This window comes from Coptis chinensis, chromosome 3 (assembly GCF_015680905.1).
Source record: "Coptis chinensis isolate HL-2020 chromosome 3, ASM1568090v1, whole genome shotgun sequence".
In the NCBI taxonomy this organism is placed as follows: Eukaryota; Viridiplantae; Streptophyta; class Magnoliopsida; order Ranunculales; family Ranunculaceae; genus Coptis; species Coptis chinensis.
Genome location: NC_141458.1, coordinates 78,453,303 through 78,469,774, shown reverse-complemented (window position 1 = coordinate 78,469,774; position 16,472 = coordinate 78,453,303). Strand labels below are relative to the sequence as shown.

Sequence of the window (16,472 nt, the reverse complement as noted above, 5' to 3'; positions counted from 1 at the left end):
GTGTAGGTCTAACTGCCCTGTGAAACTTTCCTCCGTATTCTCTATCATTTTAAGACCTCATTAATTGTTTTTGGACACCTAACATGAAAAGACATACTATGGATACCCATAGTTGCTGTACATAATTAGGGATACCAACATCACATGTTTCACTTGTAAGTCGAGATCTAGATGCACTTGGCATCCTGATTCGTACCAGATCCTATATTTGCTATAAATCTCTTCCTTTCAGCCATTCTCATTTCACGGTTTCTACACTATCCTTCCATCAATTATCCTTCCAAATGGATCAACCAAGAAAGATAGTACCCGAGAATAACTACCTGAAATTTTTTGATGATGGCCGATTTTCTCCTTTTTATGATACAGAAATTGTACGTCGAGGATGGATGCCTCTTCTATATCATGCAAAAGCAGCCTATTCCAGAGATTTGGTCTTGATGTTCTACCAATTTAGCGGACCTGAAAATGGAAAATTCTGTTTCCATGCCTATGGACAACGTTTTGAATTAACTAAGGAAATTATCTCCGACATACTTCAAATTCCAATGAATGGCTCGGGGTTCGATCTTTCAGAGTCCCCATTTAATTCCGTCAAAAAGTTACTACGGGCCACCGTATCTCATGGCGAAGTCGGAAATAAAAATCACGTTGTTCTTCAACGCTCTTTGAAACAGAATCAACGAGCTGTGCTCCACTGGTTGGGACACAATGTGGTGGGTACGTCACACCAATCTGAAGTCACCAAGCCTCAACTACACCTACTTTGGATTATGCAGAATCAAAGAGATGATTTTTGTATAATCCAACACCTCTGGAACGCAATCACCAGAAAAACAAAAAGGTTAGCACCTCTGCCTACTTTAGTCACAAAAATTATGATGCATTGGGGTTATCCAGCAGTTTCTCCAGAAATACCTCTTCAAAGAGCATTTGTTACTATACTTCACAAAGACTGTGCCGGTGGTTCTTGGATGCCAGATACTCTGTCAGATGAAATGGATGGCCAAAACTCAAACTCTGCATATTTCTTTGATGAAAATGCCATGCAGAACATTTTTAATCCCATGGAAGGTATTCAATTTCTTCATCAAGGAATGAGGGAACTACCGCGCGCCGTCGTCGAAATCATCATCAAAAGTCTTATGGATTTCCAAGAACGTCAAGCGATGCATGATGTTGATCAAGAGGCAATATTGGAAACTCACTCTCAGTCATTAGAAAATCACACTCTTCTAATAGAGAATCAAACTACGATCTCTAGCAACCAGGGGACCCTTCAAATCCAGCTTAGCCAACAAATTAATGAACTGAACAGTGTTGTCCACGATATGCATTCCTATCACCATCCTTATCATCATTCTTAACCATAAAAAAAAAAAAAAAAAATAAATAAATAAATAAATAAATAAATAAATAAAAAAATAAATAAAAAAATAAATTAAATTTAAAAAAAAAATTTAAAAAAATGTTGCGTTCTGTTTTTACAAAACTCAACTTTCCCCAAAATAAATTAAATTAAATTAAATGTTTTGTCGTATGCTCCTTTAATTAAAATTTTTGTTATCTTTGTATCTTCTTTTGTAAGAAATGCCTACTAGGATTGTCATATTTCAAGTTGAAATAATAACAATTTTAACGTGTTCTTTTAAACTTGATTACAGGAGGTTTTATCTTCTTGCATACTCATTCCTCCATCCAGTCAAATTTTCTTGGACATATTTCTTCTCATATCTTTCCCCATCACTCCACTCCATCAAACATGGCATCTTCATCGAACGTAGCATCTTCATCAAACAGGACACCTCCAAAACTCATCCCTGAGCAATCATTTCAGGCCATGATGGATTCCAATACTTATGGACTTCATTTCCGTGATTGCATTACTAACATCGGGTGGTCTTCCCTTGTTATTCGCCCTGACCAAACTTATTCTCCAAGTTTGGCGGCCTACTTTTATGCTAATATGGAAGATACACCAGCATTCAACGCTGCTCATGGCTTTTTTTTAGACGGATTCACAATCAAAGTTGGTGGCACAAACCATGTCTTTTCAAAGGCAACACTTGCCCTGACTTTAGATCTTCCATATCACAAGCCGACAACAACATGGCCATACATTTATCACAACTCTACTCGTTCCTTTTCATGGCCTGCTTTTCACGCAGCATACGGTGACGGTCTTGAAATTAAAGATGAAGGAACTAAACTTGGCAGATGGCCAGACATCACCAATCCCTTAGCCAGCATGACCATGAACATGGGAAATGCGATGTTGTTTGTCCTTCTTAACATCATGGGAGATTGGCATTTTTCTACCGCCAATGATGCTGCATGTGTAGTCTTCAATCGCTTTGCTTTCGAGGTCATACATTCTTTGATATCTTAAACTGTGTTATCTCCAATTTGAAATGAGCTCATACTTTTTCGGGATCGGTATATACTTTTACCAGAATCGCTTGCGAATTATGAAGACACATTTCCCACGTTTTTCAACTACTTTTCATGACCGAGTCAAAGTAGATTCTATGTGCCCAAACAAACAAGATAATTCGTTCATTAAGGTTTAGGCAATGGAAACGTCCTACACGATACTTGAGACATGTTCGTTGTTATCCAAACGATGATAAGATGATGAAGCATTTGAACGAATCTGGTGAACAAGAATGGGCCACCATTTGGGAATACGTTATCTTTTGGCGCGATACTAAGGAAATGCATTTCACTGAAAAAGATGCCAGACCTTCACCACATCCTGAATGGTAAACTTGAGTAGGGAATTGTACATATATCTAACTGTATATAGTTGTATATATAGTGTGCTACTGTTTTCCTTTGTTTTTTTTTTTTTCTGTATAATATATTATGTTACCACAACTTTACGTTCCAAAGATCCAAAATTCTAATTTTGTTCCACGGTTATCGGGTAATTCCTTTCTTTATCTATTTCTATTTCGAAGACTAATCATCACTCTATTTGGGAGTGATTTAAATATATATATATATATATATATATATATATATATATTAGGCAACTTGTAGTCTGTATATAGTTTCTATTTTCTTGTTAGTAAATGTAATTAGTGACAAGGTCTTGTTTCTTTTTCAATGATGAAAATTATCTAGAAGTCTCACATTAGCATTCGAATTATGATTCATTTTTAAGAAACTTAAGCTAATACGTACGCAATAGTTTTTACATCTTTTCATGAGTATTCATGCACTGAGTATCATTGATTGTACATGGCAGTAAGTTTCTGGAACCCACAGTTAGTCTACTTAAACTATCAATCCTGTGAGAATCTAACCAAAAGCCTCGATATGAGTGATTTGTGAGTAATGACACAAAGGAGTAGTTTTTCCGAATAGAGAAAATCACGCATCGACTTACTTGATCACCATCCGAACCTTAGGCGAGAATTTAGGCATTCTTTAGATTGACATAGCTATAAATTATTACTTGTTACAAATTTTACTGCTAGTCACTCCACTGAACCTTTTATCAAACCTTTCACTTTCACCAAAAATTCCTTACCCATATATTAACCCCAAATAAAAGAAATAAAAGAAGACTTGTTCCAAATAAAAGTTAGTTACCTGCTTCAAAAAAAAATAAAAAAATAATATATATATATATATATATATATATATATATATATATATATATATATATAAAATATAATATAAAAAAAATAAAAAGAATCATGTTTCTTAAGCCTTTAAAAAAAAATGAAATAAGTACAAAGGCTTAAGAGCAAGGTAGGAAAACTCAGGTAGGAGCAGGAAAAGAAAACAAGGATTTCTCGAGTGTAAATATCTTGAAGACCTTATTCTCTCATACTTATCATTTTTTATCTTCCACTTCCATTTCTTTCTACACTATCACCTAAGCCCCATAATACCTAATAAAGACCTCTAACTCAATTAGGAGTAGGATGATGTGATAATAAATAGTAGATGTGATTGATCGACCTCGGCTCCTTTGACTGTCATCGAGTATGTGAGGAAAAGTGTGCCCACTGCACACTGGAGTTAACGAAACCTGAGTGGGAAAATTATGAGCGAATTTGTGTTTCGACACATACATGTGAGAACCCATTTAGGTACGCTCTCCAAAAGATCCAGAAACAGCCCTACTTGTGCAATTCAATGTAAATTCACTGTATGCATGCTCATATGTAGATGTTTTAATTATTGTATGCATATTAACTTGAGTTTCGAAAGAATTAATCCTCGTTTCCCGCTAAGGAGATGTATAGATATCTGAGATTAATTTAGGAAACAAGCTTTTGTTACTGAGTCGTTGTAGTATAAATGAAGTTTGTGAGTATCTTCTCTGAAAAACTCTCACGAGACTATAACTCGTCCACTAGGGAATTCCTAGTGGTTTAAGGCCTTGTTGCATATGGTCAATGCAACTGTACTCTGCGAAACGAGACTTAGCTTAGAATGCACAGTTTTGGCCACTTATCTGTTTTAATGTCTCTTCTTTGCTTGAGGACAAGCAAAATGCTGTTTGGGATTGGTGTGATAAGCACCCAAAACTGTATTATAAAAACCTATAGAGACATAACATTTCGGTCAATTTTGTGCTTAATAATCATGCAATAATCGCATCTTCGTGCTTTTTGCAAGTTGGAGCAACTAATGTAAAAATTATGATAAAGCCAGCATTTAAGCACGGAATAAGGAGTATACACATGCTTTCCGATCAAGCCCATGTGAAGCCCAACAAATCCGGACTAAAGCCCAAAGACTCAAATAGTACAGAATCCAGTCAGAAATGGGATTACGTGCACAGAAGCGTCAAACTTCCGAAGCTCATATCTCTTGAACCAGGACTCCGAATGCGATGAGTGAGCTGCTTCGACGATTAGTGTGACGAACTTTACGCATAGGCGGGAAGTTGTAAAAATGTCAAAAGACCGGACTGCCACTGGACACTATACGTGGACCCACTAGGCGGGCTCATAAGATTTGATGAGTCATCATGCAAGTCAAGACAAAGGTGCAAATAATTGGTGCAAATTTGACACCTTACATGAAGTTAATGAGTTGGTTGGATTTAGGTGATGATTATCTAAAAAAATGAAAGGTGTCAAATGGGGGTTAGTTGTGGATAAGTGAAAAATAAATGAGAAGAGAGTGTTTCACGTGGGAGAAGAGAAAAAGGCTCTCTTATGTAAAGGGGGGCTGATTTTGGGAGTTGGCTAGCTTTTACTTCCTTGACTTTTACTTTTCATTTACTTCCATGTCTTTAATTTTAGTTTTTAGTTTTTAGTTTTAAGAAAAAAAGTTTGTAACTTGTTAATGGAGGACTACACCTTCTAGTTCTTGAATAAAAACTTCTGTTTTCCTTAGGTAATTAGTTGGCTTTGTATTCATTTCTTCTTTCTATCTCTTTTTACTTATCTTACTTGTAGTTTTAATCAAATCCTAGGATCATGAGCTAAAACTCTCCCAAGGGGAGGGTTAATGATGCTCATGTGAGGATCAAGCTACAAATTTAGGATTCCAAAATCACTACTTAAAAGACTTAGGTTCTATTTTTCATCCTGTCCCAAAATAACAGAGATTGACAAATATCTGATCAACTGTTGTAAAGTAGAACTAGGAGTTGGAATGATATTTCAGAGATGAAATACCATTTCAATTCCACATGCTAGCATGATATGTTTAGAAATAGGTATATTATGTTAGGGATTTGAGATTGTAGTGACCTGTTTCTAAAAGACTTGTAGCTAGGCCTTGCATGAGTAGGATTAATACTTCCCTATCTTTCTCTCTCTTTCATTTAACTATAAAACAAACTTACAAATTTTAGATAACTTGTGTAAAAAAAAAATTATCTATCAAATCCTTCTCACTTAGTTCTCCAAGGTGTAGATTTCAGTTGTGATCATTTAGATTCTTGTCTTAGAAGTTGGAACGAAATCCCTACTCGAACTAGATTGGCATTCTAAAAGAAAAACAGTGAGTAAGGAATTATTGAGTTTTAGCACGTAGTAAGTAAATTTCTAAAAAAACACTGAAAAGTGCTAAGATCAGTTGTGCACACGCCATACTACAAAAAGTAAAAAAATCAAACATTTACCATAATTCAAAAAATAAACATAAACAAAAATACTTATTACAAAATAGCGTAACACAGTTGAAGAATGTGGCAAGTGATTTGCTCAAGTTGAATAGAGAGACCAAAAAGCAACTTCCAATTCATATAAAAACATATTATCTATCTTATAGTGGCATAGAATTTACATTGGGCTCTAGTCTTTTAAACTCATTTAAATCTTAAGACTTTATTATGGGCTTTTTATTTTCAACATTTAATTATTCTTTGAAAATAAAATAAAATAAAAATAAAAATTGAGCCGATTAGACCGCCTAGAGGCCGATTAGTATGCTAGCCCGCCTAGACTGCTTTTTGAACCAACTTAGGCCTAGGCGAGTCGGTTGGGCACCGCCTAGGCAGGCACCTAGACCGATTTTTAGAACACTGCTCACACATCATGACCAACCTAAATTTAGGGTCCAAATACCCATATCAGAGATTACTGCCCAAGGACAAAGCCAATAATAATTTCGCCATAAGTCCACCTTGATTTTTAATTTCACCATAAGTCCCAAACCGGGCTGACGTCATCATTTTTTACTTATAATTTCGGCAAAAGGACACATTTTCAATTTTAATTTCTTCATAAATCCTATGTAAATTTAAATTTACATATAGTATTTTACATATGAAAATAAATTTGAAATTTTCGTATGTAAATTTATATTTTCATATGAAGTTTAAATTTACATAGAACTTATGGTGAAATTAAAATTAAAATAGACTTCAGGCGAAAAGATTTGGGAAAATTGGGCTCTCAGCGCAATTACTTGTATCCATATCAATATATCATCCGATCTGTGTATCCAAGTTGGGATTAACATATAGTGTTTGGCCCATAAGAAGGTTGTCCGGAAAATATCCAAAAAGAAATTTCGAACTGTTACCATTTGGCTTTCATTTTTTTATTTTTATTTTAGTTTTAGGGGAGAGGATGGGGGAGTTCAAGATTAATGCTACATAAGATGTATTTGTTAGCAACAGTGAACCAGTGGTGGTGACTTCGGATAGGATGGATTTTTTTTTTTTTTTTTTTCCTTTCTGATGGTAATATCCTTTCCAATTCCGATCCAATTTTGTTTTATTTATGTGTGAAATTTCATATTTAGAAATTTCAGAAATTTAGAAAAAATCAGAAATTTCAGAGTCAACAAAATTTAGAAGGAAATCGGAAATTTGAATCATATAATCGGATTCTCTTTTACAAAAACTATTTTAATTTTATCTAGGTAATATATTCATTTTGAACCTATTGTATTAATTCAGTAAGCAACTTAGACCTTTTAACACATGTTCATTTAGTAAGCATTGTCAACATGTTAATGCATTAATTTAATAAATAGAAATACAGGGAAAAAGAGACACGTACAAAAATAACCGGTCTTGATTTTCATGATCTTAAAGGTGTGAGAGAGACAAGGTTCTATCTAGGGTTTTTACTTGGTTTATAACCTATTTTTTTTTTCGAAAACACATCCAATTCTGATCTAATTACCTTTCAGAAAATTTGGATATCCGAACACAGATATTCTTGCCAAATTCGGAAAATAATCAGATCAGATTTCGGAAAAATCGGCGCCGGTTGTCAGAAAAAACGTGACACCCTAATAAGAAGCACAAAGAAACTAAGAAAGATTATGTTTAGTAGTGTGAAACACATGAAAAAAAACACACCTGATCACCAAGGTGACGAAAATATCTTGTCTCCATCACGCAATCCATGAGATCAGCCAGCACTAAGCGATTATAATGCATAAGAACATTATATATTCGTGTCTAATTTGTAGACTTGAATTGGTTTTGGGAGAAACGAGCATTGCTATTAGCATTCCTCTCGCTATAAAATAGTACTAACATAGTGCGCCCATAGAAGTCAAGCTCAAATAATCTTTGGGTTTTTAACTTTATGTGCTAATTTCACGCTAAACACTCGATCAATCTTATGTCAGTATGACTTTGGGTTGAATTATTTATCTTTTTTACTTTTATTAGCTAGAAAGAGAAACCCTAATAAGCCATTAAGGACACTGAAGTTGACCACGCTTCAAACTTGAATTAATGATATATCCACCAACAAAAAGGAAACACTAACTTGAGTGGACATGGCTTCATAAAGGAAGAAAACGCCACCATGACTCCATGAGAGACGTATATGAACCTGCTACCCAAATTCATATGTATCTTAGCTCAGATGATGAAAAACAACATGTTTGAGCAAGATTCATTTCTTGAATTGAAAGAGGATATCTGCACTGCTATATTTTGTCCTTAAAAGTGTTAAGAATATATTTCCATAAAATCGTTGCGTTACCTCTTAATTTGTTTGATATAAATAAAATGATATATGGAGCAAATATTAGCCAAATTATCTCTAGAAAATAATGCACTAGCAGAGTAGCAGCAACGTACATGCAAGTTTCTATGAGCCAAATGTATACGAATTCTATCCCTCTGACGATGATTAGGTGTAAATATCTGAAGGATCTCCATAGACTAGTGAATCGTTCTTACGCTATGTCTCAGAATTATTAGGTGGTGTAATTTATCAAGAATAGAATGAAATGTAATTGGCAACTATTAAGATAATCCAGTTTATGACATATAATCAATGTATTTGAGTCTTATAATTGTTTTTAGACTTAAAAATATTTGTTTGGTAAAAATTTCTAGAAACCATTATCTCATTCTCAAAATGAGATAATTCATTAAAAAAAAAAGGGTCTTATTACTGACGGACCCATATTGACCCATATTGTCATTGGTCCCAAAAAATTGTTTTTCTCACTAGATTAGAAATTAGGGTCTCCCCCAAATACACCAAAAAAAAAGTCAATTTAGATTTACCGTGTTTTTTTGTGTGTATTTGGGGGAGACCCTAATTTCTAATCTAGTGGGGGCAAATCCTAATTGGCTCATCTAGTGGGGGTAATGTTTGTTAACCCAAAAAACAATCCTATATTTTTGAAACTATGCAATTAGTAGTCTTACAAATCATAATCCTCAACCAATTTTTTTTTTTTTTCTTTATAAATTCTGTTACATATATCTATTTATATTAACAGTTTTGCACAAAATCCACAAAGGATAGAGATCAGCTGCTACTAAAACAACCAGAATGTGCAGCCAAAGTGCTTATCCAAAAAATCTAAACCTACTTTGAACTTCTTACATAGGTTTACTGGAAAAACTTCCCTATTCTTTTGCTAAAAAACTGTGGCCAAGAGCCCAAGACTGCGCAAATAACTGGATGGCTCCCGAGTACTAGTATGTTGCGGATCCGTAGCTTTCTCTTCAAGTAGAGTCCTCTTAATATATTTTACTGTCAAAATATTCTGACAGCTACTTTCCATATAAAATCCATTCGTGCATCTAATTGAAACTATTTACATACAAATAATTACAGCACCTAAGGCTTTGACTAGTCCATCCAATCCAAGAATGTTTTACGTGTGTCATTTCTTGTAATCACTCTTTATAAACCAATCTTCTGTCTCCTTACATGCTAACCTCGATCCTCATTCCTCTGCAATCCATATCACCTCTTCTCTTTGGTAAAAAAGAGCCATGAGAGGATCTGGTGAACATGTGCACCATGAGGTGAACTTTTCCAACACAAGAAGCTTTGGAACATCCTTAAAATCTGATTTGAAAGAAACTTTCTTCCCCGACGATCCCTTCCGCCAGTTTCAGAACCAGACACCCTTCGGTAAAGCCAAAAAGGCGTTGCAGTACTTCTTACCGATCTTTGAATGGCTACCAAAATATAATCTTCGTTTTTTTCGATATGATGTCCTTGCTGGTATTACCATTACTAGCCTCGCCATTCCTCAAGGAATAAGTTATGCCAAACTTGCAAACCTTCCTCCTATTATCGGCCTTTGTAAGCTTACGCATCCCTATAGAAAAACCTTCGTTCGTCAATTTTTCTTTCTTGCAATATGACCGTTATTCTTTCTGTTTTTTTTTTTTTTTGCAGATTCAAGCTTTGTGCCTCCATTGGTATATGCTGTTTTTGGTAGCTCTAAAGATCTTGCTGTAGGTAACGTGGCCGCTGTTTCAGTGCTTTTGGCTGAACAAATAGGTCATGTAGCCGGTCACGTAGCCGGAAAAGAAGACGATCCAGCATTGTACCTACATTTGATGTTTACTGCTACATTCATTACCGGGATCTTTCAAGCAATCCTAGGATTATTCAGGTATAAACAACCGACATATCTATCAGATAACCAAGTATGTCTTATATATAAATATTTGAACAGACGTTTATTTGTTTAGTTCTGCAATTTTATTCACAGACTTGGAATCTTGGTAGACTTTTTATCACATTCAACAATTCTTGGATTTATGAGTGGCACAGCGGTCATCATCTCTTTGCAACAATTGAAGGGCATGTTAGGATTAAAGAAGTTTACACATCAAACTGATGTCATCTCTGTTACGAAGTCAGTATTTAGCCAAATACACGAGGTATTACCATTCTCGATCGTCGTATATTGTTGAATCTGGCTAAATAGATGTCAAACTCACAGGAGAGGGCGCTGGCTGGTTGATGTTTTGTGCTTTAAAAGTTCTTGTTTATTAATACCAAAACATACAGCTCCACTCTCAAGCTCAACGTACCGTACTCACAATCTACTTGTTCGAAAATTAAAGATCACCAGCCTCACTAATTCACTATGACAAGTTACACATTTTGGTATCATTTTCTTGTTTGAGTTTCCAGTATCCATGTACAAATTTGAAACTTACAACAGAGTAGCTCAAGTAATTGATATCCATCCATTAGGATTTCGGTTCGAGTCATTCCTAGCCTACTTAGCATCAGGGACGGCTCTGAGGGGTAGGCAACCAGCCCACCTAGGGCCCCGCGAAATGGCCAACTAAAAAGGCTCCACTTAGGGTGAACCAATACTTTTTGTGTTCAATTTATAAAAAGTGTCACGTGGAGTCCAACTTGAGCTGGAATATAGAATGTGTAAGGTTATCACCGTAGATCAGTCGCCAATTTGATGTTAAAAGACCCTTAACATGGATTATTACTCTATAAACAATATGCATGTGATTTTAACTTGATCTGTTGGCTTTACAAAAATCTGATTTTAAAAACTTGCCTGGGGCCCCACAATCTCAGAGCCGGCCCTGCTTAGTATGTTGGGTGAACAGGGTGGTTTGTCCATATAGGCACAACCGCGTGGGTGCATAGCGTCCAAGTTAAACCTGGTTGCGGCACCTATCGAATTCATGTCCTTCTAAGCAAGAACCTTAAATCAGTATTATGGCTCTTCGCCTCATTGGTATTATTGAGTATTTGAGTTGTCTCATGTTAGTTAAAACCCAATAACAGATTGATAAAACCTCATAAACTTTGAGTCCTATTATTAACGGATCCCATATTGTGTTGTGACAGACTCTAAAAAAAAAAACAATTATTATAAGTGTGTCATTGGTCTCAAAAAATCCAAAAAAAAACAATTATTACAAGTGTGTTGTTGGTTCCAAAAAGTTATTTTGTGTTGGACACCTCCCAAACCAACGTGACTTTTCAGTCATTCTCTTCTATTCTCTTCTCTTCTTTTCTAACCCCAAAACTTAAAAATTATATTCTAGTTCTAACACTAACATTAAACACTGGAAATATGCACGCATAGTCACATACGTGTCTGATGGTTTGAATCCAAAAATTTGAAAACCGTTTGGGATTTGAACTTTGAAAAAATATAAAGCTCGTTTTGGCCTCTTTGGGATTTGACTTTGAAAAAAATATAAAGTCGTTTTGGCCTAAATCCCAAAAACATCGTTTATTAAATCGTTTTGGACTTTAGTTTTGGACTTAGTCCGTTCTGCACCATTTGGTTTTTGTTTGAAACTAACAAAACTGGCCGGTCGCTTAAGCTTCGGGGTTTTCGAATTCAACTTTTTGGGACTAATAGCACACTTATAATAATTGTTATTTTTTTGGACCAATAACACACTTGTAATAATTGTTTTTTTTTTTGAGTCTTATTGGTCCGTCAGTAACAAATACCTAAACTTTTAGTAAGGCAAATTTGTTTTTTGTCATTTTTTTTTTTTTTTTTTTATATGTGTTCAAACCAAGGTTCAAAATATCGATATCGATGAATATATCGGTGTACCCAAAAACCGATATATATCAGATATATCCATTTTTTTGGTGATCAGTCCAAACTATTTAAAATATCATAAATATAATATCAGAAATATATTGGAAATATCGGATTTATATTAAAAAATAGTCAAAAAGTCAAACAATATATATCGTAAATATCGGATATATCGATTATATCAGCGATATAAACTTTTATATCGGAAATTCGATATATATCGGGAAAAAAAAGATACTATATTTGGTGGATATATGTCGAAAATATCGATATCGGTGTACCAAAATACCGATATATATCGGATTTACTAAGTATTGTATGTGTTTGGACCATGGACCAAAATATCGACGATATGGACATATATCGACGATATGGACATATCAACGATATTTTGGTCCATGGTCCAAACACATACAATACTTAGTAAAATATGAAGCAGTTAATGTTTCCTTGAAAGAGCCTCATGTTTTTTTGGTAAAGAAACATGAGCCTCATGTTGATCGAATCTTTATAGAAATGTAGCAAAAATGCTTTAGAGAATAGATACTGCCGTAAAAGCCAGAAAAAAAGGAAAAATTCAGTTATATATATGAGATTTTATTAGTTACTCCATCTCGTTAATGTACATTCTAATTTTACTACAGTGGAGGTGGGAGAGTGCTGTTGTAGGAATCATCTTCCTTACCTTCCTCCTCTTCACAAGGCACTTGGTGAGTACAAGCTATTTTCTCGGTTTTTTTCTACTGAAATTTGTTTTTTCCTTCTGTTTCGTAATTATTGTGCACTTATTTGATTTATAATTCGACAATTGGATAAAATTTGCAGAAAAAGAAGAACCCAAAGTTATTCTGGGTAAGTGCAATTGGTCCAATCTTGACTGTGATAGTGGGATGCCTATTTGCTTATTTTGCACATGCTGAGAAGCATGGAATCACAACTGTAAGTGTTTTTAGTCATTTTTTATAATCGTTATTATTGTTACGAACATGGAATGCCAGTATCAACGCATCACACAGGAGGCTAGAATGAATGGGAATTCTTGCATTGACCATTTTTTCACTTTGTTAAAAAATAATGCCTCTAATTTCTTGATTAATACGTCTTATCTAAATAATGTACTTATTGTTATAGGTTGGTCACCTGAGCAAAGGCTTAAACCCCATTTCCATTCAATTATTGAATTTTGATCCAAAGTATCTACCTACAGTTGTAAGAGCTGGGATTATCACAGGCTTACTTGCATTAGCAGTAAGTTTATCATAAATGTTGATGTACAACATTAGAAATCTATTTTCCCCATCACTTTTTGTACTATTATTATTATAATAACATGAAATTTGTGTCTCTGTTCTCTACACAGGAAGGAATAGCAATAGGAAGGAGTTTCGCGATGATGAAAAATGACCAAATAGATGGGAATAAGGAGATGATAGCTTTTGGGTTTATGAACATTGTTGGTTCTTTTACTTCATGCTACTTAACCACAGGTTCAATGATTCACTTTTATTTCATTTTTTTTCATACGTATGAGAAAACTTTAATGACAACACAATGGCGTTCTTCAGCTAGCTAATTTGACACTGGCTATGGTGTTATGTTGTGCAGGACCATTTTCGAAGTCAGCAGTAAACTTCAATGCTGGATGTAAGACAGCAATGTCAAACATTGTCATGGCATTCTGCATGATGTTGACTCTGTTGTTCTTAGCTCCATTATTTAGCTACACTCCTCTTGTAGCCCTTTCCGCAATCATTATGGCTGCTATGTTTGGACTAATTGAGTATGAGGAGGCATATCGATTGTTTAAGGTTGACAAGTTTGACTTTTGTATTGCAATGTCTGCCTTCTTCGGAGTCACATTAGTTAGCATGGATGTTGGCCTCATGATATCGGTAGGTCTTTCTCAAGGTTTTGCTGAAGGTTTCTTTTGCATAAATATGTTAGTTGGATATTGATCAATTTTTGGGTATGTCATTTTAGGTTGGGCTGTCAATACTCAGAGCACTTCTATATGTGGCAAGGCCTCCCGTTTCATGTGTTGGACGTATGCCAGATTCAACATTGTATCGTGATACCCAACAATATCCTTCTGCAAGTACAGTGCCAGGAGTTATGATATTAAAGCTTGGATCCCCTCTTTACTTTGCTAATAGTGCTTACGTGAGAGATAGGTAAATGTTTTAAAGACAAACAAGCCGTTGAATTAATTGTGGTTATATTGTCATTGTAATATATTCTTTCCTCTTAGTTTTTTCTAATTTATCGATGTAACTTCTAATAAGCAGAATAGCAAGATGGATCCAAGAGGGAGGAGGCTTAAAAGACCAAAAAGGGAGTGATATTGAGCATGTTATCTTGGATTTGGGTGGTAAGCATAAACCTTCTGGTGATGTATTTGCAAGAACGAAAAACTTATTTACAGTATCGTCTATTGAAAACTAGTCCACATGTAAGTTTGGTCTTAAATTTTATGTGACTAATACTTAGCTAAATGGTTTTACTACTCTAGGAGTTACATCTATTGACTCAACTGGTATTGAAATGCTATACGAAGTTCGAAGAAATGCAGAGCTAAATGGAATAAAGGTATAATATAGCTTCTTCATTGTTCTCCCCGAGCTAAAAATATACAAACTCAAATTTTTATGCATCTGTGTTGTGCAGGTTTGTATATCAAATCCTACGATAGAGATAACGGAAAAGTTGATGTCATCAAAGTTCATAAATATTATTGGAAAGGAATCGGTATTCATATCAATGGAGGAGGCACTTGAAGCGTGTCGTTTCAATCTTAATGAGTCGAAACAGAAGTCTGGCTCTAAAAACACTCCAAATGCCACAGAGACTGATACCTATATCGATGATGATAAATTAAGTAGATGTAGCAGTAGTAGCAAGAGCAGACATTAGAGTCAAATATGTTTGATAGTAGTCATTAACCATACATTCAAGTGCGTTTGAAAACAAACATGTGTCCAATGCTATATATAGTGTTTGAGTTTAAGCTGGTGACGGTCAGCAATTAGTTGAAAGGAAGAGACAACGCTAATATATGAAAATGTGATTTGTTTATATATGCTGTATTTTATTGCGAAGGTCATCATTTTTACTTCAATATTTCATCAGAATTTGCTTGGCTTATGATTTATGCATTTTCCTCCAAATCTCAATTGGTAGTTTATGATTGGAAAGTGTTTTATCGATCAAGTGGTAACGGGGAGTTACAATTTGGTCAGAGTACCCTAAAAGGCACTATATACATTTCTTTTTCTATTTCTATTTTGATAGTGAGGACCATGAATAAATCAGGGACACCTTATTTATTCTTTAGTTAAAAACTGGTTTAAGAAATTATTACATACATCTAGTACAGATAAAGACTCCCTCGACCTTGCCCATTTTGCCAGTTTGTGAGCTGACATGTTGCATGTTCGAAGAGTGAATCTGAATAACATGGAATTAAAACTACTAGAGCTCATAGAAATAATATTGCACAGAGCTTGGTTCCAAGTCCATGAAGATGCTGAGATCATGTATGCACATGCTAAGATGACTGATTTAGCATCCCCTTCTACAATGACCCCTCTCCAATGTTGCTAGACTACATAATTTATTGCCAGTTCCGCTGCTAAGGCTTCTGGTTCTCCAAGTGAAATGGCTTTGACTCTACTAACTTTTCCTCCTAAGAATTCTCCTTGACTATCCCTGCCAATCACAACTATATTTGCATAATAACAATCTTTATGAAAAATGACAACAAAATTCAGTTTTACCAAACTAGGTGGAGGATTAATCCAACATTGAGGTGCTATCATTCTCCATCTGTTCATCAGTAACCTCTGCATCATTAGTAAAAGCCCTATTACAATCCTGCAATATATTATAAGCATGTTGAAGAGTTGACTGCTGGTTAAATTTAGAGCCTTGAAATCTTTTATTATTCCGAGTTTGTCATATTGCATCCATAATAGCACAGAAAATAGTAGGAGAGCACATATCATTAATATCAATAGGCTTTTTGATACTTAGGCAAAAAGATAGCCAGTTAGCCACATCAAAGTTAGCCTCATCTGTTCTAAGGCAAAACTTGGAATTGAACCATACTCTTCTTGACCACGGACACAGGAAAAAGAGATGATAACGATCCTCTGAAGTCTTGTCACATTGACAGCACATGGGGTCAATATTTAGGTGGTGTTTGATAAGAACCTCACAAGTAGGAAAAATATTGTGAGAAG

The 16,472-nt window shown here is 34.9% G+C and overlaps 1 protein-coding gene across 1 annotated transcript; it reads left to right on the top strand.

Annotated features, from left to right (window-relative positions):
• The first annotated feature begins 9,497 nt into the window (after positions 1-9,497).
• SULTR3;5 (sulfate transporter 3;5) lies at positions 9,498-15,306 on the top strand. Its single transcript, XM_086602780.1, has 12 exons — positions 9,498-9,992; positions 10,089-10,308; positions 10,408-10,579; positions 12,879-12,944; positions 13,060-13,173; positions 13,366-13,482; positions 13,595-13,721; positions 13,840-14,126; positions 14,215-14,405; positions 14,520-14,602; positions 14,744-14,820; positions 14,899-15,306. The coding sequence occupies exons 1-12, from the start codon at positions 9,677-9,679 to the stop codon at positions 15,142-15,144; spliced, it is 2,016 nt and encodes a 671-aa protein (XP_086458906.1). The 5' UTR covers positions 9,498-9,676; the 3' UTR covers positions 15,145-15,306.
• The last annotated feature ends 1,166 nt before the right edge of the window (positions 15,307-16,472 follow it).